The following is a 27,821-nucleotide window of genomic DNA, read 5'->3' on the forward strand; positions in this document are numbered from 1 at the left end:
CTAATATCAGCATACACCGAGGAAATTGGGAAATAAGGGAAGAAATGAGCGAATGCAGCAGGAGACAGGAGAGAAATGACTTCTCTGTTTTCAAGGCTATGAGCTCATTAAGCCACCCAGCAGGTATCTGCTGAGTCCCGACTCAGTGCTGGGCACTGGGGACATCAGCATAAGAGGAGCTGTGTCTCCCTCCGAGATTCACAGTCAAGCCTGAAGAACATGTAGCAGCTCAGAGCCTGGAGAAGGGCTCGTACCCTCTTTTCACAGCTGAGGGCGCCTTAGACCCGTTAGACACAGAAGAGGCTTATTGTGCCACTGTCTTCGTGTTCATGTTCATCCTGTGCAGGAGTGTGTCCACCAGACAGGTCCAGTGGTCAGTTTACTAGTGCACATGTTAAGATGTTGGAGGTCTCCAGAAAATGCTCCAAGGGCAGGGTTGTCTTACTGCCTTCTCCAGGCAGTCCAGTATGAGGAGGACCATGGAGTTCAGAGGGTAGTTCAAAGACACAGCCAGAAAAAAGCAAATCCAAGTTCTCACTGTGGCCGTGACCTCTCTGAACTGTGTTCTTCCTGTCCCATGCCATTCTCGGAAGAGCCCCTCAGGGGACTTCCCCATGGGGGAGGGTGGGATGTGATAGAAGGGGGAGCAGGTGTCTGAACTTCCTGAGGATCTTATGGCCTGGGGTGTCTTGGAAAGTGCTGGAGTGTAGGTGGCATTCTGGCTGGTTGTATGTCAGTTTGACATAGCTAGAGACATTGGAGAGGAGGGACCTCACTGAGAAAATGCCTCCATAAGATTGGGCTGTAGACAAGTCAGTAGGGCATTCATTTAATTAGAGATTGATAGGGGTCCTGGGTTCTATAAGAAAGCAGACTACTGAGGGTGGAAGCTGAAATAAACTGCTTCCTTCTCTCTGTTGCTTTTTGGTCAGAGTGTTTTATCACAGCAGCAGAAAGGGAACTAGATAGTATAGGTTAGCCCGACTCCATGACAGACTATAGTTGAAACAGAGATGTACGTTAGCGATTTCATCCCTGGGAGGCCCGGGTGACCCTGTGACTCGGGAAGCTTTGTGCAGTCTCTTGAAGTACATGTAGACCTGAGGACGTCTGTTTCTCCACACCTGTATGTAGTTGGTTGTTTTTCACTCTTTACTCTTTGCTCTTTGGGAGCCCACCACCCAGTTTCCAAAGAAATACACATGGAGGCTTACTCTTACTTATGAATGCCCAGCCTTAGCTTGGCTTATTTCTACTCAGCTTTTCTTCACTTAAATTACCCTGTGTATCTTTTGCCTCTGGGCTTTTGTCTTTCTCTGTTCCTTTGTTTACTTCTCACTCCATGGCCCCTGATGTCTTCCTCTCCTTCTCCTTTTTCTTCAATCTCTGTTCTCTTTTCCCAAAGTTCTCCTTCTATTTATTCTCTCTGCCTGCCAGCCCCGCCTGTTCTTTCTCCTGCCTTGCTGTTGGCCATTCTGCTCTTTATTAGACCAATCAGGTGTTTTAGACAGGTGAAGTAACACAGCTTCACAGAGTTAAACAAATGCAATATAAAAGAATGCAACACATCTTTGCATCATTAAACAAATGTTCCACAGCATAAACAAATGTAACACATCTTAAATTAATATTCCATAACACCTGTTCCAATGCATATCTGTTACTTGAAGGGCTGGCGTTGATGATTCAGAGGTCCCACTTGAAGGAGAGCCAAGGACGGCTGCCCAGGACAGCCTGCCTGCATCTGTCACCAGGCGGGAATGGCTTATTCAAGAAAAACAGCAATTGCAGGTGAGTAGTATAGAATCTTGCAGAGAAGAAGTGGCCCTTTTCTTATCCATTTACGTCAGATGCAGTGACGTGGGCCATTGCTTTGCTGAAGTGCTCAAAGCAGAAGTCATAGAGTGTCCGGAGGGCACAGGGGAATCTCTTTTGCACACAACAGGGTTGCAGCTGCACAGCATTATAGGCCTCAGGACCGGCTCTGCTCTCTGACTGACAGCCAATGTCTCCTCCCATTGTTGACCCGTAGAAGCTCCCCTTTGAGGGATAAGGACAGATTTGTGGTCTGGGAATGCTTTGTGGGAGTTCCCACCATGGTGGACTCTGGGAAGGGACATGGTTTTACATCTGGCCTGGGCACAAGGCTGTAATGACCAGCAGGTGTATGGAAGCCATGCTTGGCACAGAGCAGTGGTGACGTCTGGCCAAGAAGGTCCAGGGCTCGAATGCTGAATAAGGATCCAAGGTGAGACCAGAGCTGGGAAGGGGTTCCAGAAGTCCTTGAAGTAGTCCTGGGGGTGGGATGAAGAGGAGGTGGGGTGTGGGACTGCTTGAGCCTGGAACCTGGAGCAGAAACTGGGAACTGTGAGAAGCAGTGGCTGGTAGCATCAGGGATGCATGGAAGAGCCTCAATGAATAGAGTGGAAAAGCCATCAGACATGATTCTTAGCTTCAACTTTGGGCCTCCACATGCACATCCCCCCCCCAGATGCATAGGCATTCCACCCACACGTGCCCACACCCATGCACACATACACATACCACACACAAAAAAAAAAATGGAAAAAAAATAACAAAAGAATAAGATGTAGGATCATCACTGAAAGTAGTTTGCAGTTTCTCAAAAACTTAAAAATAGAATCCTTAGGACCTAACCATCCTGCTGTGGTTACACACGTGAACAGAAATGAAAGCACAGACTAGATGAGACATCTGAGTTACTATAGTCGATGATAGCCCAAGTGTCCATCGCTGGATGGGTAAGCAGAATGTGGAGTGGGTGCAAAGGTCTGTAAGGACATTGTGCCACAGGGCACAGTGCAGGTGGATATAGAGGACATTGTGTTGTGCCACGTAAGCCAGTCATGAATGATAGATACTGTAAAACTCTACTTAGAAGAAATCCCCGAGTAGGAAAGTAGATTGGTGGGGTAGGGGTGAGGATGGGGTGGGGGTGGCAGGGGGATGGAGAGTTAGTGTTTAATGGAGACAGTTTTATGGTTGGACGGTGAGGATGCTGGCACGGTTTGTGTGCATGCCTGACATTACTGAATTATGCATGCAAAAGGGTAGAGATGCTATGTCTTTTGTTATGTCTCTCTTACTACAGTTTAGAAAAACCGGAGCCTGTCTTCCCAGTACAGGGAGGCTGAGGCAAAAGTATTGTTGTAGGTTCAAGCCTGGGCTATAAGAGAAGTCCTGGGCCAGCTACTGAGTCAGATGTTGATTCTAAGAAACAAAACCAAAACCAACAAACTAAAATGAGTGTGGGTCTCAGAGGTAGACCCAGAGTGGTCAGTTGTGAGCATTTGTTGCGTACGCTGGGATGGTGGGCTAGAGAGATGCTCAGGGAGGGTTAGCTTATCCCTCTCTCTCTTCTCTGGGTGGGTGCAGGAGGTAGAGGCTGTGGAGAATCTGTGCTGTGGGTGGAGAGAACATTCAGGAGATAGGGAGAGAGCAGGAATTAAGCCGTACTCTTATCAGCTAGGAACAGTGAGGGAACAGGGGGCGTGTCCATTAGCCGAGCCTGGTGTTATATTCAGACTCCTACGCAGTGAGATGGCTATCAGCCCAGCACTGAGATCACACTGCGTTCAGTTACCTGCTGCTTGTTTATTCCTTGGCCTGGAGACAGATGATGGTTATGGATTAACTTAGTTTCTGGCTTAATAAATGAGGGCAAATTGTGTGTGTGTGTGTGTGTGTGTGTGTGTGTGTGTGTGTGTGTGTGTGTGTGTTTGAATGTGGGCACAGGTGTATGTGTGTGCACGTGTATGTGGAAGACAGAAGTTGATATTTGATATCTACTCCAATCTCCCTTCACCTTATTTTTTGACACAGGGTCTCTCACTGAATCTAGACTTCACTCACTGGGCTGGCTAGCAAGTCCCTGGCATCCTCCTGTCTTCTGCCTCCGCCCACCCCATGCCGGGGTTACAGATTCATTCTGTGGGTCCCCAGCTTTTGCATGGGTTCTGGGCATCAGAACTCGCTTTTCAAGCCTGCATGGCAGCACTTGGCTGATGGAGTTGTCTCACTCATCCTGGGAATTAAATTGGTCCAACATTCTGAAGGACTCTGTGACTTGACAGCACCTTGTTCTCTCAATCCTGTTGACCCAACAAGCCAAGGTTCCTATTTTTCTGTGCATCCTAAGTTCCTGTGTTTGGGAGCAGGCTGCCCTTTTCCCTCCTGGCCCACAGCTGGTGTCTCAGTGTTTGGTGTGAGTGACTAGAACCTTCACTCGCCCATCAGAAGCGAAGCCAGTGATATATCATTTGCTGGGTTCTCTCAAGAGCAAACCTTGGCTAGCACCTGTCTGTATTTACTGCCTGGGAAGGAGGGAATGTTTTTCCTTCTGCCAGTTCATCAGAAACGTAAAGCTGGCATGGTGTTTCCAGTTCAGCAAACTTCTGGAATTCGCCTGCCTCGGAAGGGTGGGGGTGGGCTTCGCGACCGTGGTGCATATGGCCTGCTCTCATTTAACCCAGTCATTATCAGCAGAGCAGGGTTAATGGATGAAATCTGTTCCCCCATTCTCTGCAGAAGGAAATCGAAGCTCTGCAATTGAGGATGTCTGCGCTGGAGGCTGAAGAACAGCAGCTGAGCCAAGCCTTGGAGGAGCAGGAGACACTGCCCCAGGGGCAGGGCTGTGACCTGATGCCACTGGTGGCCCAGCTGTCCCCGGGCCAGCTGCAGGAAGTCAGCAAGGCCTTGGGAGAGACCCTGAACTCTGCCACCCAGGCTCCTTTCCGCCTGGAGCCACCTGAAACCCTCAGGAGGTATTGGTGACTTTCTAACTGATTTTCCAACTTGGCCCCTTTCACCTGTTTGTTGGGGTGACTTTGCCGGCCATCATCCACAGGTGCTTCTCCAGCAGTCTGTTTGCTTTGTGGAAGTGCTAGGGGTGTTTTGATTCTTCACTGCAGGGTCAGTTCTGAGCCCTGGGAGTTATTTGGCATCCAGTCCCCCCAATCCCTAGCCGCCAGCGCCATCCCCTCTGCAGTATGCAGTTTCTGTCATTCTGAGGGGCTGGCTTGTCTCGCCTTTCCCCCTCCCTCCTGTGTTTGGGGGTCATTTGGATGGAGATTTTGACATTGGCTTTTGCTGAAGACAATTATCTGGAGAGAGACGGATTCCACTGCTAAGAGATAGGGCGACATTGGAAGAGTGTGACCTGGGGAAAGGGTGTGGCATTGAAGGGTGTGACCTGGGGAAAAGGTGTGGCATTGGAAGAGTGTGACTTGGGGATAGGTTGTGTCATTGAAGAGTGTGACTTGGGCATAGGGTGTGGCAATGAAGAGTGTGACTTGGGCATAGGGTGTGGCAATGAAGAGTGTGACTTGGGGATAGGACGTGGTAATGAAGAGTGTGACCTGGACTGGGAAGATGACCAGTTACAAAAGTATTTCCTGCACAAGCATGAGGACCTGATCTTCCTCATGCTTGTGGAACTGACCCTGCAGTGAAGAATCAAAACCCCCAGAACCCACATAGAAATCTGGTGTAGTATAACCCCATTTCTGGGGGTGCAGACCCAGGAGGATCCCTGAGGCTTGCTGGCCAGCCAGTTTAGCTATATTGGTGAGCTCCAGGTTCAATCACATTGTCTCTCTCTGCTCATTTACACACACAAAACCAACCAACCAACCAACCAAACAAACAAACAAACAAACAAAAATTCCCAAATCAAAAAAAATAAGGCCGACCCAACCCAACTCAACCCAACCCAAACCAAACCAGAAAAACAAATCCAAACAAGCAAACAACCAACCAAGAGGGCAGCTTAAGCAGTGTTCTTATCAGGGTTCCTGGGATGAATGAACTTTCATTGCTGCTGTTGCTGGCTTAGCAATCACCAAATAACCACCAAATGCCGGTGCTGGGCAGAGCTTCACTTTGTGGGTCACATCCACTATGCTGTCTGCTTTACAGATAGTGAAAAGAAGTTTAAGAAAGTTAATAATTAAAACAATCGATAATTTGCCCAAGGTGGTAACAGAAGAGGAAAACTGATAAACTGCTGTTCCTGCTTTCTCAAACCTATCACCAAGGGAGTCTTTCCTTTGTTTTACATGATGGGGAGCTTGTGAAATACACATATTCACATCTACTAGGTTTTTTTTATTAATTAATTAATTAATTAATTTGGTTTTGAGACAGGGTCTCACTATGTACCTCAGGCTGGCATCTAGTTCTTTGGGTAGCTCAGGCTAGCCTTGAACTTGGGATCCTCCTGTTTCTGCCTCTTAAGTGGTTTAATCTACCTGTTGCTCTTCTGGGGTTTAAATCTCATTCTGGAGACGCATGGAAGACACACTTACACGTGTGGGAAAGAAGGGCTTTGTGGATGGGCAAGGAGGATGTCCAGTCTGGGTTCAGGACTCTGCTGGGTTACTACTCTACCTCCCTGCGGGGATCCTCATTCTGTGATTTCTGGCTGACCTGGGGACTGAGAATGTCACTGCTTGGGGAGACTTTTTAGTTTCAGCTAGCCTTGAACTTGTGGCAATCCCCCTGTTTCCACCTCATGAGGTCTGGGATTCATCCCCACACCTGGCTAGATCAACATGGCAGCTGTTATCACCCACAAACCTGACAGCGCCCATGGAATCCAGCTGCAGACACGAGGTGCCTTCCTGGCATCAAGTGCAAGGATGAGGGGAGGGTCCTTCCGTGGATGAACCATGCCAGGTCTACACAGGAACTCCCTAAGAGCAGGGGCATCCTGAAGATGCTGCTCAGGGAACCTCTGCTGGCATGAGGCTGGCCAAGGCCTGATAGGCATCTCATGCTTTAAAAAATATTCTTTGAGAATTTCATAGTGCATGCAATGTATTTTGATCATATTCATCCCTGACTTGTCCCCTCCAACTCCTCCTGGATCCCTTCCAGTGTCCCCTTCCAACTTCATGTCTTTTTTTTTCAATAACCCACTAAATCCAGTAAGGTCTGCCTGTATAACACATGGGTATGGGGCCATCCACCAGAGCAGGGCAACCTAAGGGAAATCTCACCTCTAAAGAAACTGACTTCTCTCCAGCACCCATCAACTGTCAGTAGCTCAAAAGGAGACAACTTTTAAGCACAGGACAATCAGGAAGTCACCAGCCAGGAAGCTGACAGGACACAGACACACAGAAGCCATGTAAAATGTCAGGCTCATTGCAGACAAATGATAGCAAACACTGGTGAGGTTGTGGAGAACACAGAACCCTCATTCACTGCTGGTGGAAGCGCAAACTGGCGCCACTGTGGAAATCAGTGTGGAGGCTTCTCAAGAAACTAAATACAGAATGCCCAAATAACCCAGCTCTATCACTCCTAGGCATCTGCTTCCGACCACAGAGATACTTGCATATCCATGGTTATTGTGGCTCTGTTGACAGAAGCCAGGAAAAGGAATAAGCCTAAGTGTCCATCAACTGATGAGTGGTTAATGAACACGGGGCACATAGATAATGGACTTTTATTTGACTATAAATAAAAATGAAACTTTAAAATGTGTAGGAAAATGGAAGGAACTAGAAAACATTACATCAACTGATACCCCAGAAAGATAAACACTAGGTCTTCTCTCTTGTATGTGGATCCTCGCTTCTAATTTTCATATATGTGTATTCATGTGGGAGAGAGTGGGCAGAGGTCAGGAAACTGGAAACTGCCCATGGGTGAGGCAAAAGAGGCTTTAAGGAATGGATGTGGCGAGGGCGATGAAGTCCATGTGACACAGGAGAGGTGATTGTCCCTTAGGGTTCTAGATTTGTTAGACATAGACACCAGCATGGCAGGGGCTTGGAGGAGAGTTTGGGCCCACGTGGCAGCACGTGCACCCTTCTGTAGGTCTCAGAGGAAGACGCGGAGGATCACATGATGAACAGTCTACAGGGCAGACCCACAGCCAGGCCGAGGCTAATTCCTGGGTGGCAGTGTGTGTGTGTGGGGGGGTTCCTGCATTCCAAGGAAGGAATGCGTGAGCCCAAGAATGTGAGAGGCAGGAGTGTATTTCATTAATGGGTATTATGGGGTGGGGATGTGCCACCTTTCGCTCTCTGATATCTTAGAGTCTGGTAACTATAGCCCCGTAGACTTGCTTTGGGGAAATGAGAATTATGGCACCTGCCGTTCCCCAGGAATCAGGTACCTGGGGGTCCGTTAAAGGGTCGCAGGTTCAAGGTAGGGCACATGTCATTTCCTTCAGAGCAGTCATGAAAAAGGGGCTGCTGTGGACTGGCAGGTTCTGATTAGCTCCTGGCCCAAACCTAACACCATGGACGTGGAAAGGGGAGTGTGGGGGTGGAAGCGTTCCGGCAGAGAGTGGAGGGGGGCAGGGGGAGTCTTACTGGAATTGTTAGGGTCAGAGTGTGGGCCTTGGCCACCCAGCACCAGTCCTCAGTAGGGCAGTTAAAGAGACAGATATTAATGAAAGCAGAAAGAGGTTTTAGTCAATGTGGTCCTGTTGGGAAGAGGAACAGAGAAGGTACAGTGACCCCCAAGTCCATCCTCAGGGTCCTACAGGAGGTCTAGGTTTAATGAGGACAGGAGTGTGTATAACTAAGCAGTGCTGGTCAAGATGTCGTCCTGCCCATCACTGACCCCTCTGGATCCACTGGAGTTCTCAGCTCCAGTCTGTCCTGCACCGTGCTCTGACAGGTTGTCAGAACTGGGTGACATCTTTCTTGGGGACAAATTCCTTCTGGCTGGTTTAGCCTTTCCTTTTTCCCAGTGTGAGACTCCTGATAGCCAAAATCTGATGGTCAGAGGAAGGGACACAGGTGCCTCCTGGGAATATCTTCATTTCTGCCAGTGCGTTTAGAAGGTGGGGGATCCTGAGGAGCAGGTTGGGGTGAAGAGGAATGACCAAAGCTAAGCATGCATGAAAATGCCACATGCTAATTAAAAGTTAAATAAAAAAAAAAGAGTTAGGGTCTTACCTGCAATCTCCACCCCCAGGGCTTGAAAACAAGCTCTGAGTTGTCTTAAAAGTTTTTTAAAGATGTATTTAATTTATTTTATCTGTATGACAGTTTTGCCCCTGTATACTCACATGCATGCCTGTTGCCCACAGAGGTCATAAGAGGGTATTGGGTCCTTGGAACTGGAGTTACAGGCAGTTAGAGTGAGCCACCATGTCAGTGCTGGGAAACGGAACCTAGGTCCTCTGCAAGAGCAGCAGGTGCCCTTAACCACGGAGTCATCTCTCAGGCTCCTGCAGTTGTCCTTTGTCCTGCAAGACCTCCTTTGATGCAGCAGTCTAGAAGGACCTTGATGCTCACTCCATCCCAGGCTGGTTCCACTAACTCTGTAGGTGATGGGGCTGGAGTGTGAGGGTGGAACAGGGATGGAGAAGGAAGGAAAAAGGGATAGAAGGATGAGGCGACAGTTTCCACTGTTTTCCGAGGGCTACATCTGTGCATGCATGTTCCGCCTGCTTGGCTTGTGAGGAGGGGCGTGGTGATTCAAGCTCATTACTCTTCAGTGCTGCCAGCTGCACCTCCCCGGCTGTGCTTCACACTCCAGGGGAGGGCAGCCTGGGACCTTGTCTAGCATGCATCTGGCTCCCTGTACATCGAGATGAGGGTAATTGTAGTAATAACAACAGCAGGCTGGTGTGGGGCTTCCTGGCATGCTTCAGAGATGCTTGGCTGCTTACGTCGGTCTGTGGTTGGGTTCTTCATCATTTAGCTGCTGGGACTTTTCATGCTTCGTGTGAAATGTGTTCTGGCAGCTCATGGATGACCTGTCTCTGGTTGTACATTTGGAAGAAACATGTCGCATCTTTTTACAAACTGTCGGCGTAAACTGTGAAACACTCCAATCCCTGCTTATAGCAGGATCTGGCTGGGTTGCGCTTGGAGAGCCTGGACTGTTCCCTAGCACAGCTGGGCTGGGGAGGGTGCTGGGAAGGCAGAAGCCAGGCCTGCTGTGGCTCTTCCCTCCTTAGCTGGCTGCCCAGAGGCTCTGTGGTGAGACAGTGAACGTGTGTGTGCGCGCGCGCGCGCGTGCGCGTGCGCGCGCGCTGCACAAGGTGCCTTGGGCATCCCCATCACACTGAAGTCAGAGACCCATGACTGGGCTAGGGCTTCTTGTAAGTGAGAATCAAATTAGTAAAAGTCAATGGGCCACAACTGACTGGAGACAGCATCGGTTATCTTCTGCCTCTCAAATCCATACCACTGGAGTGGGGAGACCCAGGGTGACAGCAAGGCTGACGTTGGAAGACAGACCCCTGAATCAGGGAGGTGTGGCAGAGAGCCCTAAGGAAGGTGTGCGGAAACAGCCAGGTACAGGGACCTGTCCCGTTGCTGTACCCAAGGGGTGGGGGGAGGTGACACCTTCCCATCAAATTGGACAGTATGCCAGGGCAGCCCTGAGACAAGGCGCAGTCTCCAGTCTGTGCCCCACTTCTGGTGGTGACTGGTGTTGTTTAACCTTCACTTCTGGGCTCTGTTTGGGTTCCCTGGCACTCTGCCTCCCAGACGGGTTTGTGAAGGACAATGGCCTCTGGGGCCTGAAAGTGTCTGAACTCACCTGGAGGAAGATGAGATTTCTCGATGCCAAGATGATGTTCGATGAGTCTCTTTATCCTTCCAACTTCCTCTCTTTCTCCTCCTTCCTTCCCTTCCTTTCTTCCCTCTTTCCCCTCCCCCACGTCCCCCACTGTTTCTCCCTTCCCCATTTCCTTTCTCTCCCTCCTTCTCTACATCCCTCCCCCCAGGTCTCCCTCCTCCCGACCCTCCCACTCCTTCCTTCTGACCTTCCTCCTTCTCTCATACACCTGGCTCTCTAAGAACTCACCAGGTAGGCAGCTGTCTGCCAAGAAAGTGGATGTGGTGACCCAGCAGTGCCCAGGAATGTGGGGCTCCTGCCAGGGAGAACTCTTAGCTTTTGGAACTATCGAAGCTCCCTTCCTATTGCTGTGATAAAATCATGACAAAGTAACTTAGAGGAAAAGAAGGGTTTATTTTAGTTTATGACTCCAGAAGGATGGAGTCCATCATGGCAACAGGCAGCAACAGGAAGCTGGCCGATCACACTTTAGCCACACACAGGAAGCTGAGAAGGAGAACAGGAAGTAGGGTGAGGCTATAACCCTTAGAGGCCACCCATAGTGATGTACTTCCTCCAGCATGGCTCTGCTTCCTAAAGGTTCTGTAACTTTCCCAAACAGGAAGGGAGTCAGGGAAGAGGAAGGGAGGGAGAGAAGGGGAAATAAAGAAAACACAGGTTAACCAAAAGAGACCAAAGCACATGAGACCAAGCTCCCCCGAGAGTGACTGAAGGAACCCAGAAATTCTATCTGGCTCCAATCAGCAGGCATAGAGGTGGCATTTTGAGCCTGGGATCTTCAGAGTGGCCTCTGAGGAAGTGTCCACCCAAGCAGAGATACCTGGCTTTCTGCTGGGTAATTCCTTAGACCCCACAACTTCCCCAGAGCTTCAGATTAAAGCTTCCTTACTCAAACCGTCAAGTTCAAGGGAGTTTAGAAAATCCAGTAAGCTGAGTATCGGCTCCTTCGCTTGGTGCCTCTAGCTCAGAAAACCTTCAGGGAAGGTGGGAAATCCTTGTGTGTATGCTCGTCTGCCCACTTTATTATACTTTAAGGAAAACTAATGTATGGTTGTATATTATTAAAAAGATTTTGTGGCCCAGCACTGAGGAGGCAGAGGCAGGTGGATCTCTGTGAGTTCAAGGCCAGCCTGGTCTATAATAAGTATCAGGCCAGCCATGGATGCACAGGAAATCCTGTCTCAAAAAAATCAAATACATAAAAAAGAAAAAAAAACAAAAATGTCACAATCCTATAATACACTATCCCAGTACCACTTTGCTGTGTTGGCAGAAGCTGGGCTTTGTGGATGAGACTCGGGGTGATAGAGTGTGGCATCCTAGTTCACGTTTAGAGAGAGAAAGAACCAGAAAGGAGGTTGTGGTCATTTGAATGTGATTGCCTCCCATAAGCTCACAGGGAGTGGCACTCTTAGGAGGTGTGGCTTTGTTGGAGCAGGTGTGGCCTTGTTGACGGAAGTGTGTCACTGGGGGGGGGGGACGACTTTGAGCTCTCTTTTTGCTTAAGTACCTCTCAGTGTCACAGTCCACTTCCTGCTGTCTTCTGATCAAGATGTAAGCCAGCACTGTGTCTGCCTGCACGCTGCCATGCTCCCTGCCATGATGATAATGGACTGAATCCCTGAACTAGAAGCTGCCACCTCAGTGAAATGTTTTCTTTATAAGAACTGCCATGTCATGGTGTCTCTTCACAGCAATAGAAACCCTAAGACAGAGGTGGATCACAAGGGTGCTCCAAATACAGAGGAAGCATCTCGAAGAAGGCTCTTGCCCTAGCGTTTCCCCGCCTGGTTCACCACAACCCTTTCTTCTCCTTTGCAAGGCAGACGTCAGCTTGAACATTTCTCTCTAGTTGATGTGTATGCATCTGATTGCCACCAGATTCCTGTGAAGTGTGATTTGCTGCCACACAGGCCCACAGGGTGTCTGGGTGATGTGTTGGGAGACCTTTCTGTAGACGGCTTTATCCACCTCTGGGAGCACAGATGTGCATGTCCTCTGTCTGCCTTACTGTTGGGCTCTCAGTCCCACCACCCAAGTGTATAGAAGAGAGGGCATGCTCACCAAAGCTGGCAGGTGGGCACTGGATACCTGCCCCTTGGTATGTGTCTCTGTCCATTGAACCACACTGCCTGTCCCAGGAGCACAGGCCTCAGCTAATCAGCCCCTGACAAGGCTATTAAGGAGCAGTCCTGATGCATTTTTGTGTCCTGTCTTGCCTCAGTGAGCCATCCCAAGTCTAGAGGAATTGAGGACACTTTTGTCATCTGTGTCCCACGGACGTCCTAGTGGTGACGTGTGACATTATCAGCAGTGAGGACGTAAGGGTTTCAGGAGGGAAAAGGCCAAGTAGATAAGTCCTCGTTTTCTACAGCGGTCTCCCTTGTCACTTTCTGACCCACTTGTCCTCTGCGGAAGGCCGAAGGACTAAGCAGTAATTGGCAGGGTTGTTAATGTCCACGGAGCCCCGCTTTCTGTTCAGTCGAAGACCCAAGTCGCCTCCATGCTCGGCGTCGCTGTCTCGTGCCCTTTCTGTCATTTCTCGTTTGCTTTGGGGACAGTCTGTCATTCTTCAGCTAAATCCTGCTAAACCAGGAAGGTTGTGGCCACGGGGAGAAAAAGGAGACAGAGAAGACCGGGGGTATTCCACTCTCTGGAGCTTTGTACAAGAGTCAGATGGCCACACAGGCAGCTCTGGGGACACAGCTGTGTGCTGGGGTGGCAGAGTCTGTGGTAGGACCGCTGCATGGAAAAACAGCTCTCCCCACCCTCCCTTTCTCCTTCCACTCTCCTGCCTTTCTCTCCTCTTCCTCCTCCCTCCCTCCCTCCCTCCCTCCCTTCCTCCCTCTCTCTCCCTTCCTTTTCTCCTTGCTTCTCCCCCCACCCCCACACAACCCAGTGTGCAGGCCCTGAATACCACATAAGGTTAATCTTAGTGGAAACTGAGGATCCCGTGTGTCTAAGTTCTCTTGGGCTTCCATAGCAGCGGCGATGGGAAGGTGTGATGTCACTGCCCTGGAGTGGAGGCTAAGGTCCTGGATCAAGAAGTCTGAGGGCCTCTGACTTGCAGACCATCTTCCATGTATCCTCACAGGAAGTTCCTCTGCCCCCTCCCCTCCCTCTCTTCCCCTCTCTTCCTCCTCTCCCTCCTTCTGCTCTTCTTCGTGTGTGTGTGTGTGTGTGTGTGTGTGTGTGCGCGCGCGCGCGTGTGGCCGACAGAGGCCAATCTCAGATGTTTCCCACAGTAGCTATCCACCTTGTGTTTTGAGCCCAGGCCCCTCACTAAACCTGAAGCATATACCACCACATCTGGCTTTAAAAAAATGTTTTATTTTTTATTTTACTTTATGTGTATGGGTGTTTTGCCTTCATGTATGTTTATGCACAACATACATGCAGTGCCCAGAGGGACAAGAAGATGTCAGATACCCTGAATCTGGAGTTACTGACAGCTGTGAGCTGCTATGTGGATGCTGGAATGGAACCCGGGTCCTCTGGAAGAGCAACCAATGCTCTTAACTGCTGAGCCATCTTTCCAGCCCCATGGCTTGTGTAAATGCCTGGTTCTGTGGGTGATACTCTGGTTCTCCTGCTTGTGTGCAAAGCACTTTACCAGCTGAGACATCTCCCCAGCCCTTGACTCTGTTATTTCTAGGACAGTTGTTGTGAATGAAGAGGTTACTTTCTGTAAACAGGGGCATCTGGGTAGACAACTTCTGAATCCCAGTGTAGCATCCTTTGATCTGAAGGGATAGTTCATGGTTGTTTGTTTATGGAGACAAGACCTCACATAGCCCAGGTAGGCCTGTGCTGTGCTATGAAGCCAAGGATGACCTTGAACTCCCGATCCTTCTTTCTCTACCATCTAGGTGCTTGGGATCACAGGCATGAGTCACCACATCCAGATCTGAAGGGATGGCTCTTATTTGTCATGTTCAATACGTAATCTTAGTGAAACATGGTGACAAGCTTTGTTACCGACATACATGGACCCCTTGTCAACATTTAACTGGTATAATGTATTTTCCATGGGTATTCCTGCTCCTGGGAACTGCAGGGTAGTGGTAGCAGCATCACATGTGGGTGGAGTTAACATGACTCACTGTACTTCAGACACCCCTATCCTGTTAGATCCTCTGCTATCTATGTTGTACTTTGGGTTCTGTGAAATGCTAAAAATAGCTTGAAACCTGCTACTGCAATATACATGGATGATTCATAGTCTTCTCCCCCCGCCATGGCTTCCATTCTGTGTATCCCCTGGGGATACAACTAATGTTAATATTAGCCTGAGCAACACATAATTAGGAAAATAAATCTACTGAAAAAAGTAATATAGCATAAATTAAATATAAATCAAATCAGATATAAAACAATGTATTCAATTATCCGCATCACTACCTCCTCTCACCGAGATATTTGAGTTGAAGCTCATTTTCCTCCTAGGCCAGATCAGAGCCCAGAGCCACGAGCTGAGACCACCCTTGGAAAGGTGGTACTTGACCTGCTTTTCACTAGGGACATGGGACATTTGCTAAAGGTGCTGTCCTTGAGGCTAGCTCAGTTTTAGACTCAGAGAACCTGCTGTCTGTTTTAATATGTAAATTCATTAACTAGTTTTTTAGTGTGTTTGGGGATATATATTGTGCTATTATATATATATATATATATTAATATATAAATACAACAGCACAATCTGTTGTGCTGTTAAATGCTCAAGGGTTCTATTACGTGGAGAGCCATTGACTAAGAGGGTTCATGACATAGCTCAGTTGGTAGGATGCCTGCATAGTATGCAGAAAGGACTACACTTGACTTCTAGCACCCCAAAAAGCTTAGTGTTGTGGTGCACTCTTGTAATCCCAGCACCCAGGACACAGAGACATGAGGACCAGGATTTCAAGGTCATCCTGAGCTATATTGTGAGTTCAAGGCTAGCCTGATCTATGTGAAACCCTGTCAAAAAAAGCAAAACAAGCAAGCAAACGAAAATGTCCTGTTTGAACAGACTCCAGTGAGCCCGGCAGAGGAAGGGACACTCTTGCTGAAGAAGGTGACAAGTGTGATCCCAGGCTCCAGAGCCAGTGCAGCTTCTGGAGCCAAGCCATGCCTCCCATGTGCTGCCCCTCTCCCCAGCAGCCCACGTGGTCTGTCCCGTCTTGCTCTCCACATAAGCTGACGCCCAGATTTCACCTTCCCTCAATGTCCTGTTTCCATCTAGCCAAGGTCTGAAGTGCTCCAGGCTTCCTCTCATACCTCTCATACTTCAGGTTTGCCAGGTGGTGACTCCTGACTCAGAAGAGGCTGTGGCCATGTGCCTTGCCCCTCGCCTGTGCTCGTCATCTGGGTTTGGGTTGATTTCATTCTCACCAGTGGCCCCTTATCTGGTACAGGTTACAAGTGAGAACTCCGGCAGGTGCCTGCCCCAGTCTCTGGGAGCTTGCAACCCCAGCTTGCCTAGGCTTCAGAAATCACAAATGTGTAGAGATGATAGCATCCCCCAACAGTTCTCATAGCTGAAGAAGAACCCCAACATGCATCTACTGATGGTAGCTTATCTCTAAATTATTCTTTGCTATTGCTGCTGTGGAAGACTTTTCTGTAAACTCCTCCCCACCACACACACATAGACCTGGAAACTGGGACCTCTTCCTCTTGCAGACTGCCCTGTATTAATCGAGCAGCCCCCTTCTTGCAGCTGTTACACTGTCTTGCCCTCCTAGCAGCCATGAGTGGTTGAGGGCAGGAGTTGTGCCTTGTGCTCTGAGCCCTACATAACTGACTGCCCTGAGGTGTTGGAAGAATAAGCAAGGCGTAAGTCCATGGAGCGGTGGGCTCTAGACAGGGTGTTCTCTGCTCCAGTGTGCCCACTCCCTGAGACCTTCTGTGAGGGAGTGAACCCAGCAGATGGATGCTGTTCACATGGAACTTACAGTTTGGGGAGACATTGCATGAATAAACCAGTATATGAAGAGAAGTACTCAGGAGAAAAAGAACCTGAGACCCATAGGCATGTCCAACCTTTTACCTTATGGCAGGCACCATTGTCTACAAGGTTCATGCAACACATTGCAAAAGTGTTCCATAGTGTTTCAAGTAACTTTATGATTATGTGTCGGGGCATTCATAGTTATCCTGATGGGTCACAGGTTAGAGACACCTGGGAAAGGAATGCCGGCTGACTTAGTTATTCTTGAGAAATAGGAGATATGTGTGTCTGTTTGTTCTCACTGAGGCTCAATGCAGAGGCACTGGCATTCCTTCCTTCTTGGATTGTTGACCTGCCCACTCAAATGCCAGCAGTTCACTGCCACTCTGGTGACCCACTCCTCTAGGAAGCTGGTTACAGGGCTCCAGGTTTTCTGTAATCAGGGTGGCTCCTTCCATCACTGCTCTGGAAATGAAGTCCGATTGTGTGTGCTGGCTGCCATGGAATTCTCTAGGTAGACCAGGCTGGCTTCAAACTCACAGAGATCCACCTGCCTCTGCCTCCCGCGTGCTGGGATCAAATGTGTGCTGCTACACCTGGCCTGCCTGTTTTTGCGACAGGCCCGGAACTCACCAAGTAGGCTAGGCTGGGTGGCTGTGAACCACAGGGATCCACCTGTCTCCATATCCTCAGGGCTGGACTACAAATGTTTACTGCTATGCCTGGCTTGTTTATGTGGGTTCTGCCCCATTCTCTAGGAGCTCAAACTCAGGTCCTCATGCTTGTGTGACCGTCACTGTGCTGACTGAGCCCCCTCCCTGGCCTCTGAAGACAGATTTTTAATGGTAGCCTAAGTAAAGCATATTTAGAGAGGGGCGATCTGCTTCCTAGCCATGTGTCAGTTCTGTGGTCATGTCAACCCAGCCAGGTGTCACCTTCTTCTTGATCCTCTTCAGTTCCTTGGGTGATGGAAGGTTCCTATTGGTAGTGTCTTACATGTATAGAGATCCACCTTGATTGCCAAGAAGACCTATGCTTTGTTCTAATTCTTCTAGCCTCCGGGAAAGGACAAAATCACTGAACCTGGCTGTTAGAGAAATCACCGCTCAGGTAAGCCTACCCTCCCCCCATTTTCTTCTATCCTAATTTCACATCCAGATCACTGAGGTTTTAGAGGAAACAGACTTTGTGAACCCATTTCCCAGGCTGTGGCAGAGAAGAAGAGCTGGGGAGGGGGAACTGCTGCCTCCCCAGAGGTCTCCACCCATGGTCACTTCCAAATGGACCACTGGCCTTGGCTTCAGAAGGGGGTTCAGTCCAGGGGCTGGGAAAGGACCGTGTTGGGATGCTGAATGCCTTTGTTTAAAAAGGCTTTTAGAGTGAGCTTTATGGCTCCTAACTGCAATCTCAGCATTCCAGAGGCAGAGACAGAAGGGTCAAGGGTTCAAGGCCAGCCTGAGCTACACAGCAAGATGCTGTCAAGAACAAATGAGTGGACAAACAAGGTTTTTAGGATGGAAGTAATTAGCTTCTCCTGGGAGTTCAAGTTTAGGTTTCTTAGAAAGGGAAGTGGTTTATTGGGTGGAGTGGGTTTTTTTTCAGTTTTTCAGATCATTTTGCTAATATTACTTGTTGTCTATATTAGTCACCTTTCTCACTGTGTGACAAAATACTGGACAGAGGCAACTTAAGGGAGGAAGGGCTTACTGTGGCTCACAGTTTGAGGGTGCAGTCCATCATGGTGGGGAATGCATGGCGGCAGGAGCATGAGGCAGCTGGTCACATGACATTCACAGTCAGGAAGCAGAGAGATGAACGCTGGTGCTCAGCTCGCTTCTCATTTTTATTTAATCCAGGACCCCAGACCCACATTTAGGGTGGTCTTCCCAACTCTTTAACCCAATCTTGAAGGCATGTTCAGAGATGGTCTCCTAGGTGATTCTAGAGCCTGTCAAGATGACAATCAACATTAGCCAGACATGGTAGCACACACCTTTAATCTCAGCACTCAGGAGGCAGAGACAAGCAGATCGCTGAGTTCGAGGCCAGCCTGGTCTACATAGTGAGTTCCATGCAGTCCAAGGCTATATGGCAGGAGCCTGTCTCAACAAACAACAAACAAAACCCCCAATAAATATTAACCATCACATTGTCTGTACTTTCGTAGTAAGATCCTGTCATGTAAAGCAGCAGGTATAGCCCTAATGTTGACCAAGTAGAGTCCATTGAATGCTACAGTCTGTGTCCTGGTGATTAGGTAAAGAGTTCACAGAACAGAGCCCTCCCTTGTGGTCACCTGACAAAGCTGTGGGACCAGATGCCTTGGGAGTAGCCTTGAGGTGCTGTGATGGACACCTGCACCTCAACTCGCCATCACTGGGAACTAGAGTTTCACAGTGGTGGAGGATTCGAATAATAGTTTCTGAGCAGAGCCTCTGACCTGGGAGGAATCTTAGTTTGTTTTCATAACCAGAGAAAGGAAGACTTCAGGGATGGGGGGGGGGGGGGGTGTCAGTCAAGTGCCTGCCATGCAAGCGGGAGGCCGTGAGTTTCATTCCCAGAACCCAAAGAGTGAGCACTGTGGCCCACACTTGTGTGTGTGTGGGGGGCATTGGCAATACTAGAGAGGCAGAAACAGAAGGATCCCAGGACTCACAGGCAGCCAGCCTGGTGGAAACACTGAGCTCTGGGTTCAGTGAGAGACCCTGTCAGAAAAATGTGGAGATTGAATGAAGAAGACACCCAAAGTTGACCTCTGGCCTCCCGACACATGCATGCATACAGACAGACACACACGCACGCACGCAAGCACGCATGCACGCACACAATCAGAGAAGAAAGGAACGCTTGGACCCTTACTGGGTAGAATGCCGAGTGGCTTTTGTTCCACACAACTATGCTGGTACTGCCATGTTGATAGTTGTTAGTGAGGTTCTATGTATTTGCTCCTTTTCTTATTTTTCTTTTTTTCCCTTCCAAAAGTTATATCTGATTGTTTTGTTCTGGTCACATGGTCAAGAGTTTGATGGATTCCTGTCTGCAACCCGTAATGTCTATAAAAGGACATTGGACTCAGGAATGCTTGAAATCCACCGTGAGCTCCCTGGGCTGCTCACCCAGATAAGAGGAATGAAATGTGGTTTATGTTTTGCCTGGCTCAAAGATGGGCTAGAAGGACCATTACCAGAGACCTCGAGGATGCTGTATTTTTCTAAATGCTGGGAGGGATCTCTGTCTTTGTGTGTTTTGACCAAACAAAGCAATGAGGCTGGGCAGCTCTTGGGGCTGGAGAGTTGAGGGCCAGGTGCCAGCATGGCCAGATTCTTGTGGGGATCTCTTCTGAGGTGTGGATGTCAACTCCACGCTGTGTTCTCACATGATGGAAAGAGGGAGAGAACAGGAGGGCTCTCTAAGGTCTCATTATTATTATTGCTGTTGTGTGTGTGCCTGTGTGTGCACCTGGAAGACAGTCATAGGTGTTGTATTCAGGAGTGCCATCCACTTCCTTTGACAGAGTTTCTCATTGGCCTGGAGCTTACCTGTTAGGCTACACTGGCTGCCAACAAGGGATCTTGTTACCAGGGATCTCTAGCCTCCACTTCTCCAGCTCTGGGATTACAAGTTTGTGCCACAGTGTGCAACTTTTTACATGGGTTCTGTGGATCCAGCTCAGGTCCCCATGTTTACAAAGCAATCACCTTCACTGCCTAAGCCGCCACCCCCTAGGGCCCTTTTCTAAAGGCACCTATGCTTTCGTAAGGTTCTACCTTTAGGACCTGTTCCTTCCCAGAGCTCTGCCTCCTTGCCCCATCGTCACACTGGATTTCAGCATAGGAACTTTTGGGGGACACAAGCCCTCACACCATTGCACACCCTATCTCTGAGATATTTATAGTCAACTTGTAAGGACTTTGCTTTTCTCTCAAATTAAGGAACTCGTGTCTTAGATTTTAAATTGTAAATGTAAAACTTCCGTTCTTTAATGAGTTCCTCGGGGGCTAATTTTATTTGTAAATAAGGAAGACATGCAGATTTCTCTGGGGTGGGTATATGCATTACATTGCACATACATGAGCACAGGAGCTGTGTGACCGAACTGACTCACCTGGGAAGTCTAACCCAAACCCTAACCCAATCCCGAACCCTAACCCCTGTAGACTGGTAAGTGCCCATGGGGCAAGAGGCTCAGCTCAATACACACACACACACACACACACACACACACACACACACACACACACACGAGGGAGAGAAGGAGGGAGGGAGGGCGGGTGGTGGTGGTGTAGATGTTCAACCTCTGATATTTTCAGAGAGAGACTCAACCTTCCTTACACTCATTACATTTCTTGACTCTCATGGGTTACCCAAGCCAAAGGTAATTAAGGGATAAATGAGATGGAAATAGTTAGAAATAATTGGGATATCTAGAGATTGGTAGATATTATATTATATCCAGCAGAGACCGAAAGAGTGTGCAATTTAATCAGAAAATTTAGAAGGGCTGTTTCATATTAATAGTGTAGCTTGAACGATGGGCTTTCTCAGCAAAGGAGAAACTGACCTAATTATGATTAAGAGACACTGTTAACTAAAATAAGAAATATTAGTCATGGGTTAGATGGGACCTGAGAACTCTAGCTGCGTCACAGAATTAACTAGGGAGTCTTTGAACTTCCTGAGATAACAGTTGGAGATGGAGAGGATGGGCGGGGCCTGTCATGGAACATCAGACCAACAGAGACAGGGTCAGGGGAAGGCCCCCTGGACATCTTCCTTTTAGTTCTTGGTTCTAACATCCTCACAAGTCTCAGAACTCCTGAAAGAGCCTCAGGATGAATGACTGATGTGAGGATGAGTAGCTTGCTCAGGCTTTGGTGCAGAGGCCGACTGACTGAGCTGTGAGTTATACAAAGTGAGGTTGGAAAAACCCAGGCATGGAGCAGGAAATAAACTGCAGCATCCCGGAGAGGACTGGTGGAGTGTTTTTGGACTGGGCGAGGTCTGCTTTGATTCTGATGGTAGCTTCCGTTTGATCTCAGATAAGCCAGATGTTTATGGTTGACTGTATCCCTCAAGATGTAGACTGCATGGGGGAAGCCGAATCTTAGGACATCTGTGGGTGCTCCATTCAAATGGACTGATTGCTTTCAGTTTCCAAGTAGGATTTCATATATTTTTATTTTGTCAATAAATAAATAAATGAGTAATGATGCTTGGGCAGTTACATCCTTTGTGGAATTCCCCAAAATGCCCACCATTTTTATTCCCACAGAAACTGTGCTGTGTGCTTTTGGTGAGCTGAAAATACAGGTATATCACTAATCTGAATATAGATAACAGATAAATAAGAGCTTTTAGCCTTAAGTAAGAGAAAAAAAAAACCAAAACCAAAAACGTGATGTTTTAGTCTCAACATAAAAGATAACCTAAAGGGATTTGGGAAGCTGGACTGAGGTTGAAGAGTTTTTGTTGTTTTTGAAACTCAAAGAAAAACAAGCAGTGTGTGCGAAGTTTGGGGGACACCTGATAACCCACAAGTCTTCCTGACAGTGATGTGTCTGTCTCTCAGCCGGACTCTCCAGCAAGCATCTGTCCCTCTAGCTTCTCTGACCTGGATGTGAAAGCCACATCTAAATTGACTGCCTACTGTGTGCCAGGGACAGAGCAGAGTCTTGCTTCAAGGGCATCATCATAGAGAGGTGACAGGGAGACAGGGGATAAAAGCTGGAGAGGAAGCCAGAGGAGACTGGGTGAAGGGAAGGGACAGGAAATCAGCGAGGCCTTTCCTCCCAGGGTATCAGAGCAGATTGCCCAGGGCTGAGAGGCTGTGAGGCTGAGTGCTCTGGCAGGAGTGAGTGAGTGAGTGAGCTCACAGCAGCCTGTGAGGCCAGGGCTGTGCTGAGGGCATGCCAGCCGCAGCTTCTCTTCCTCCCCCATCCTCTACCTCCCTTCCCCCTTCTCTCTCTTCTCTCCCTTTGCCACCTCCCTCCCTGCTCTTTCCCCTTCCCTCCTCTCCCCTCCCTTCTCTTGCCTCTACTCCTTCTCTCCCCTCCCCTCCCCTCTCCTCTTGTCCCCCTCTTCCCTCTCCGCTTTCCTCCTAACCCCATTGCTTCCTAAGCCCCGCCCACTTTCTGCTTACTCTCTGTCAACCAGCTCAGCTCCATTAGACACCTGGACCCCCTCAGGCCGGCTACCTTCTAGTTGGTAACAATGGACACTGATTCCTGCCATCTCTCCTTGTAGGTGTGCTCAGGTGAGAGACTGTGCAGCTCTCTGAGGAGGAGACTCAGTGACCTTGACGCCAAGCTGCCCGCCTTGCTGGAAGCCAAGGTGCTGGCCGTCTCAGGTAACTGCCAAGGCGCTCACATTTTGTCATTGATTAAGATGTGGAAGTCATCCCAGCTACCTGGGAGGCTGAGGTAGGAGGGGATTTAGAGGGACTGTCTCCAAATAAGAGCGATGGAGAGGGAGCTCAATGGTTAGCACTTGCCCAGCATGTGCCAAGTCCCAGGCTCAAGGTCAATGCCCGGCAAAACACACACACACACACACACACACACACACACACACACTCACACTCACACACACACTCACACACACTCACACACACACAATGTGGCAATTATGTTATCAGAGTTGTCAGGCTCAGAGCCTGGGCACCAGCAACCCGAACAAGCCAGGCTCAGCACCGTCTCCAATATTCCGGTTAAGCAGACAAGTCGCCGTGAAATGCAGGGGACGGAGATTTATCCAGTGTGGCCATATTGGGAAAAGAACAAAGAGGTGCAGTGACCCCCAAGTTCTTCTTCAGAGTCCTGATGGAAGTTTCAGGTTTGAGTAGAGGGCAGCATGGTTCCCCCAGAAAGGACGTAGTCCTTGGAAAGGACCTGTGCACACCCCACTGACACAGTTTGCTCTCGAGGGGCCATGTCTGGGATGTAGGTTACTTTCTTCAGGGCTTTAGGCAGTGGACCTGTTGCTCCATGGGCTGTGATTCCGACAATGTTGGTGAGCCCTGTGTGTGGTGGGAGCCACTGGATGGCTGTGATTCTGACGATGTTGGTGAGCCCTGTGTGTGGTAGGGCCACCGGATGGCTGTGATTCCAATGATGTTGGTGAGCCCTGTGTGTGGTGGGGGCCACTGGATGGCTGTGATTCTGACGATGTTGGTGAGCCCTGTGTGTGGTGGGGGCCACCAAATGTGAGGCAGCTCCATTTAGAAGTTGGTGATAGGGCTGCGGAGACATGTCAGTGAAGTGTTGTCTGTCTTTCCCCAGAACCTGTCCGTGTAAAGAATCTTTGGGAGGTGGCCGGCACTTGTGATCCTGCAAAGGGGAGGTGGAGACAGGTGGGGTCCTGGGCTTCACTGACTAGTAAGATTGACTTCATGGTTAGCTCAGAGCAGTAAGAGACCTTGCTTCCAAAAACAAGGGAGGTAGCACCTGAGGAATGACATGAGCTTGACCTCTGGCCATGTGTACACACATTCTCATGGCCCTGCACACATAAATGTGAAGACATATATATGTGTGTATGCACGTATACACACACACACACACACACACACACACACACACACACACACACACACAAAAGCTGGACTCAGAACAGGGTGCTGTCTCAGATCACACTCTCTTTATGCCAGCAGCTCTTAACGGATAGGTTTCTGCCCATGCCCGGTAGCTTGAGAACATAAGCATACAATATCTTGCTCTGTCGTTTGAATACTATTTTCAAACCGCCCCCCTCCCCTCTGGCATTTACTGTTTGACTTGATGTTTGTAACAGCAGTGTCAGGCATGTGGGAAGGGGACCCAGAGCCCAGCGGAGAGGTGGGGTGATCAAGGCTGTGGGGTATGTCCTTCTAGCAAGTTCATGAAATTAGCTCAGTGGTGGCAGAACAGTGGCTGGACTCCAGACTCCCTGGAGTGTGATGGATGGATCTTTAGCCCAGTTATATAAATGACGGCCCTGAAGAGATCTCTGAGATTTATGGGATGGATGAACATTCAGCCCATCAGCTTCAGAGGAATCAGAATTAAACGGGAAGGTGTAATAATTACACGTATGGGTTTTCAATGGTGTTTTAAGAAGGAGCGAGGCGCCTGGCAGCTTCTGTTCCTCACGTCGTTAAACACTAATGCTGCAGCTAACGAGCCACTTGGTCCCCGACGCAGCCAAGCGTGGCATTTACAACCCTCGAACATGGTGGGTGAGCGTGCGGCCCGCCTCGTAACTGCCTCCCCGTGCCACTTAGTTGGAGTTATGGCCTCGTTTGCAGGGAGGGAAAAAAAGAAGATGGAATGCAGTCTTGTCTCTGAGTTAGGGTTTTGCCTTGCTTAGGCAATGCATCTTCCCCTGAGAACAGGTGGCTGAGCCTCTGTGGAGCCCAAGGGAAGAAGAGAGTGTGATCCAAGAGGAAGAATTCCCTCACTCGGTCATCAACATCCTGTCTTTAGAAGCCCAGGGAAGATCTTTAAACTTTTTAGAAAAAGATATTTTATTTATGTGTGTCTGCGTGTGTGTGTGTGTCTGTGTGTGGGTATGTGCATGTATGTGCAGCCAGATATTAAGATGGTGTACTACAGACAGGCATGAGGCTTTTAGTTTTAGCGTTTTGGCTAGCTGAGAAAACTGGGGAAGCCTCATCGGATGGGCTCTGTTTCAAGCCCTCCACCCCCGTCCAGAGCCTGACCCACGATGTGGTGACCCACCTGCTGCTGCCTGCCATCCCTAATCCTGAGAGGCTTCCTGCTCAATGTGGCCCATTCTGACAGCCTGGGGCTAAGCTGTGGTACCCTCTGGGACTGTTGGCAGCCTTCCCCACTGGGAATTTGAGGGGCATCTGGCTGGGGTGTTCACAGAGCACCTTTCTTGAGGAACTCTTGCTTGGGGAATATATGCATCTACCTGTGTATCCAGGACCAGGTCCCTCACAGTGGAGACCAGTTCATACTGCTGATGACCTGGAAGCTCTTACTTGACCCCTTCCAGTCTGTGCTGCCTGTCCATTACTCTGGTGTCTAGGAAGAGCTGGTCCAGGCAGCCATTTGTGTGTGTGTGTGTGTGTGTGTGTGTGTGTGTGTGTGTGTGTGTGTGTGTCTGTGTCTGTGTATCTGTATATGTTGGTGAACATGAATATTGGTACCCGTGTCGGCCACAGATATCAGATCCCCTGGAGCTGGAGTTGCCTGCAGTTGCAAGCCATCTGATGTGGATGCTGGGAGTCGAACTCAGGTCTTTTGGAAGAGTAGCCTGTGTTCTTAACTGCTGAGCCTTTGCTCTAAATCCACAGCCTAGGATTTGCAATGGAAGGTTCAAGTACAGCATAGCAAAGTGGGGTGGAGGGGGGGATGAGGTCAGAGGCATTTCATGTCCCCTGTGGCATCCTCAGTCGAGGGATGACTGTGTCTGTGGCCTGACATGAAACAAGAAGGACCGGGTGCAAGTTCGGCACTTGGAATGGAGTGGTCCCTCCCTTGAGTCGAGAGGTTCTTCAGGCAGAGACCCAGAGGATCATCAGCACCATTCCTGGGCAAGCAGGAAGATTGGGACAGTCTGCGTAAGGCAGGCTCTGTGGAGTGTAAAACCAGGTTCTCAGATAATGACCTCCGTGACTGGAGAATGGGTCAGATGATCCCCACTCTCTGTGATATTGGAGGTAAAGATCGTGATTCAGGGATGCCTAAGAGACCGAAAACAGAAGAATGGGAAAACCAGCCTTGGTATCAGCACACACTGAGTTACATGGCTCTGTGATTTGTGAAAAAAAATCTTTCAGTGTATTTACATTTCATTTTATAACTTTAAGACCACTCTGACTGTGTAGCCCAGGCTAGCCTTAGGACTTGCCATTCTTCTAACTGAATGGAGGTTTCAGGCCTGTGTCATTACACACCTCTCCAGGATAAGCTCTTTCACCGTGGTCTTAGCAAACCTATGAAGGCCCCCATAACTGCCTCGCTGAAGAGCAGGTGGCCAGCAGAGCTGGGGAGTTTTACCCGCCACCAAAGGCAGGCTGGGTTTAGGGTCGCCAATGAGACCCCTTCAGGGTTGGCCCTGACGTTCTGAGTCTTTGGGGGCGGGGCAGTGATTCAGGAAAGCCTATGGCTGTGCAGAGGCTTGGCTGTGAGATAAATACATGCACTATGCTATGTGGGGCGGGGTAGCAGTGCTCCAGGGCCCCAACTGTGATGTTCCTGCCTCCCTGGGGAGCCATGCAAAGTCTCTCCGTGTTAAACGTTCATTTCTCCCACCACACATGTCTCCAGGTGTTTGGATCAAGGACTGGTCTGGGTTTGTTTGTTTGTTTGTTTGTTTGTTTATTTATTTATTTATTTATTTATTTATTTATTTATTTTGGTCTGGGTTTATTAAATGGTCACTGTGGCGTTTTGCTAAAGGCCCAGCTCAGAGCATTGGTGACTTCGGGGGTCTAGGATGTACTTCCAGGATAACTCACCCGCCCCCCCATTTCCTTTGCAGAGGTCTTTTCTTTAGGAATCATCATAGGAGGAAGCATCACTTAAAAAAAAATGAGTTCTGGGATCAAACTCAGGTCCTCATGCTTGCAAGGCGAGCATTGTACAGATTGCACCCTCTGTGTCCCCCTGCCCCGTATTCACCTGTTCTTTGCGGAACACTTTGTCCCCTGTTTCTTAATGGTCACTTCTCAGAGGGCTGGACACTGCCTCGTTCCCTCTTGCGTTGCCTTCATGGGATCAGAAACGGTGGGTTTCATGGACAGAATGACATATACCAGGTGTTCGGACTGTGCTGTGGTGGGCGAATATCTGCAGCATTTGGAGGGAGGGGTTTGAAATCAGCCTCTTAGACAACAACCAGGAAGTAAGTGATGCAGTATCTAAGGGGAGGAGGGTTACCGATAGATGCCTGGGCTGGAAGCCTGCCTGGTGGCGTCTTCCTGCATGACCTTCAGCAAGATATGGAATTCTCTAGATTTCAGCTTTCTCAGCTGTGAAGTCAAGATAACCATGTGTATTTCAGTGAACATAAATAGCGCCCATGTGTTACACACTACGGTGAAAGAAATGTCACTGTCAGCTGAACAATGACACCATGCCTTCGCCTTAGAATGTTCATCGCATGCATTGAAAGAGTTCTTTCAGACGCATTTAGGCTTGGAGAAGATCGCATGCCACTCCTTTAAAAGGACAATGAATTGGTTAAGGTTTTACTTAGGCGCCTTCATCTTCATCATCAAAGGCTTCCTAGATCTCTGTGGTGGATGTTTTCACTTGGCCTCCATCCTCCCGAGTCATCAGATCTGCCAGGCTTTTTCTTTTGAGCCACCAACCAG

The 27,821-nt window shown here is 49.1% G+C and overlaps 1 protein-coding gene across 1 annotated transcript in view; it reads left to right on the top strand.

The window, feature by feature from the left end:
• Window positions 1-27,821, top strand: part of Disc1 (DISC1 scaffold protein) — a 207,416-nt gene that overhangs the window by 69,375 nt on the left and 110,220 nt on the right. Inside the window, exons 5-8 of the mRNA XM_028889789.2 lie at window positions 1,671-1,791; window positions 4,549-4,784; window positions 17,557-17,611; window positions 22,745-22,847. Of these exons, the coding sequence (XP_028745622.1) occupies window positions 1,671-1,791; window positions 4,549-4,784; window positions 17,557-17,611; window positions 22,745-22,847 (515 nt within the window). The remainder of the gene's footprint in view (window positions 1-1,670; window positions 1,792-4,548; window positions 4,785-17,556; window positions 17,612-22,744; window positions 22,848-27,821) is intronic.

This window comes from Peromyscus leucopus, chromosome 5 (assembly GCF_004664715.2).
Source record: "Peromyscus leucopus breed LL Stock chromosome 5, UCI_PerLeu_2.1, whole genome shotgun sequence".
Classification (NCBI taxonomy): domain Eukaryota; kingdom Metazoa; phylum Chordata; class Mammalia; order Rodentia; family Cricetidae; genus Peromyscus; species Peromyscus leucopus.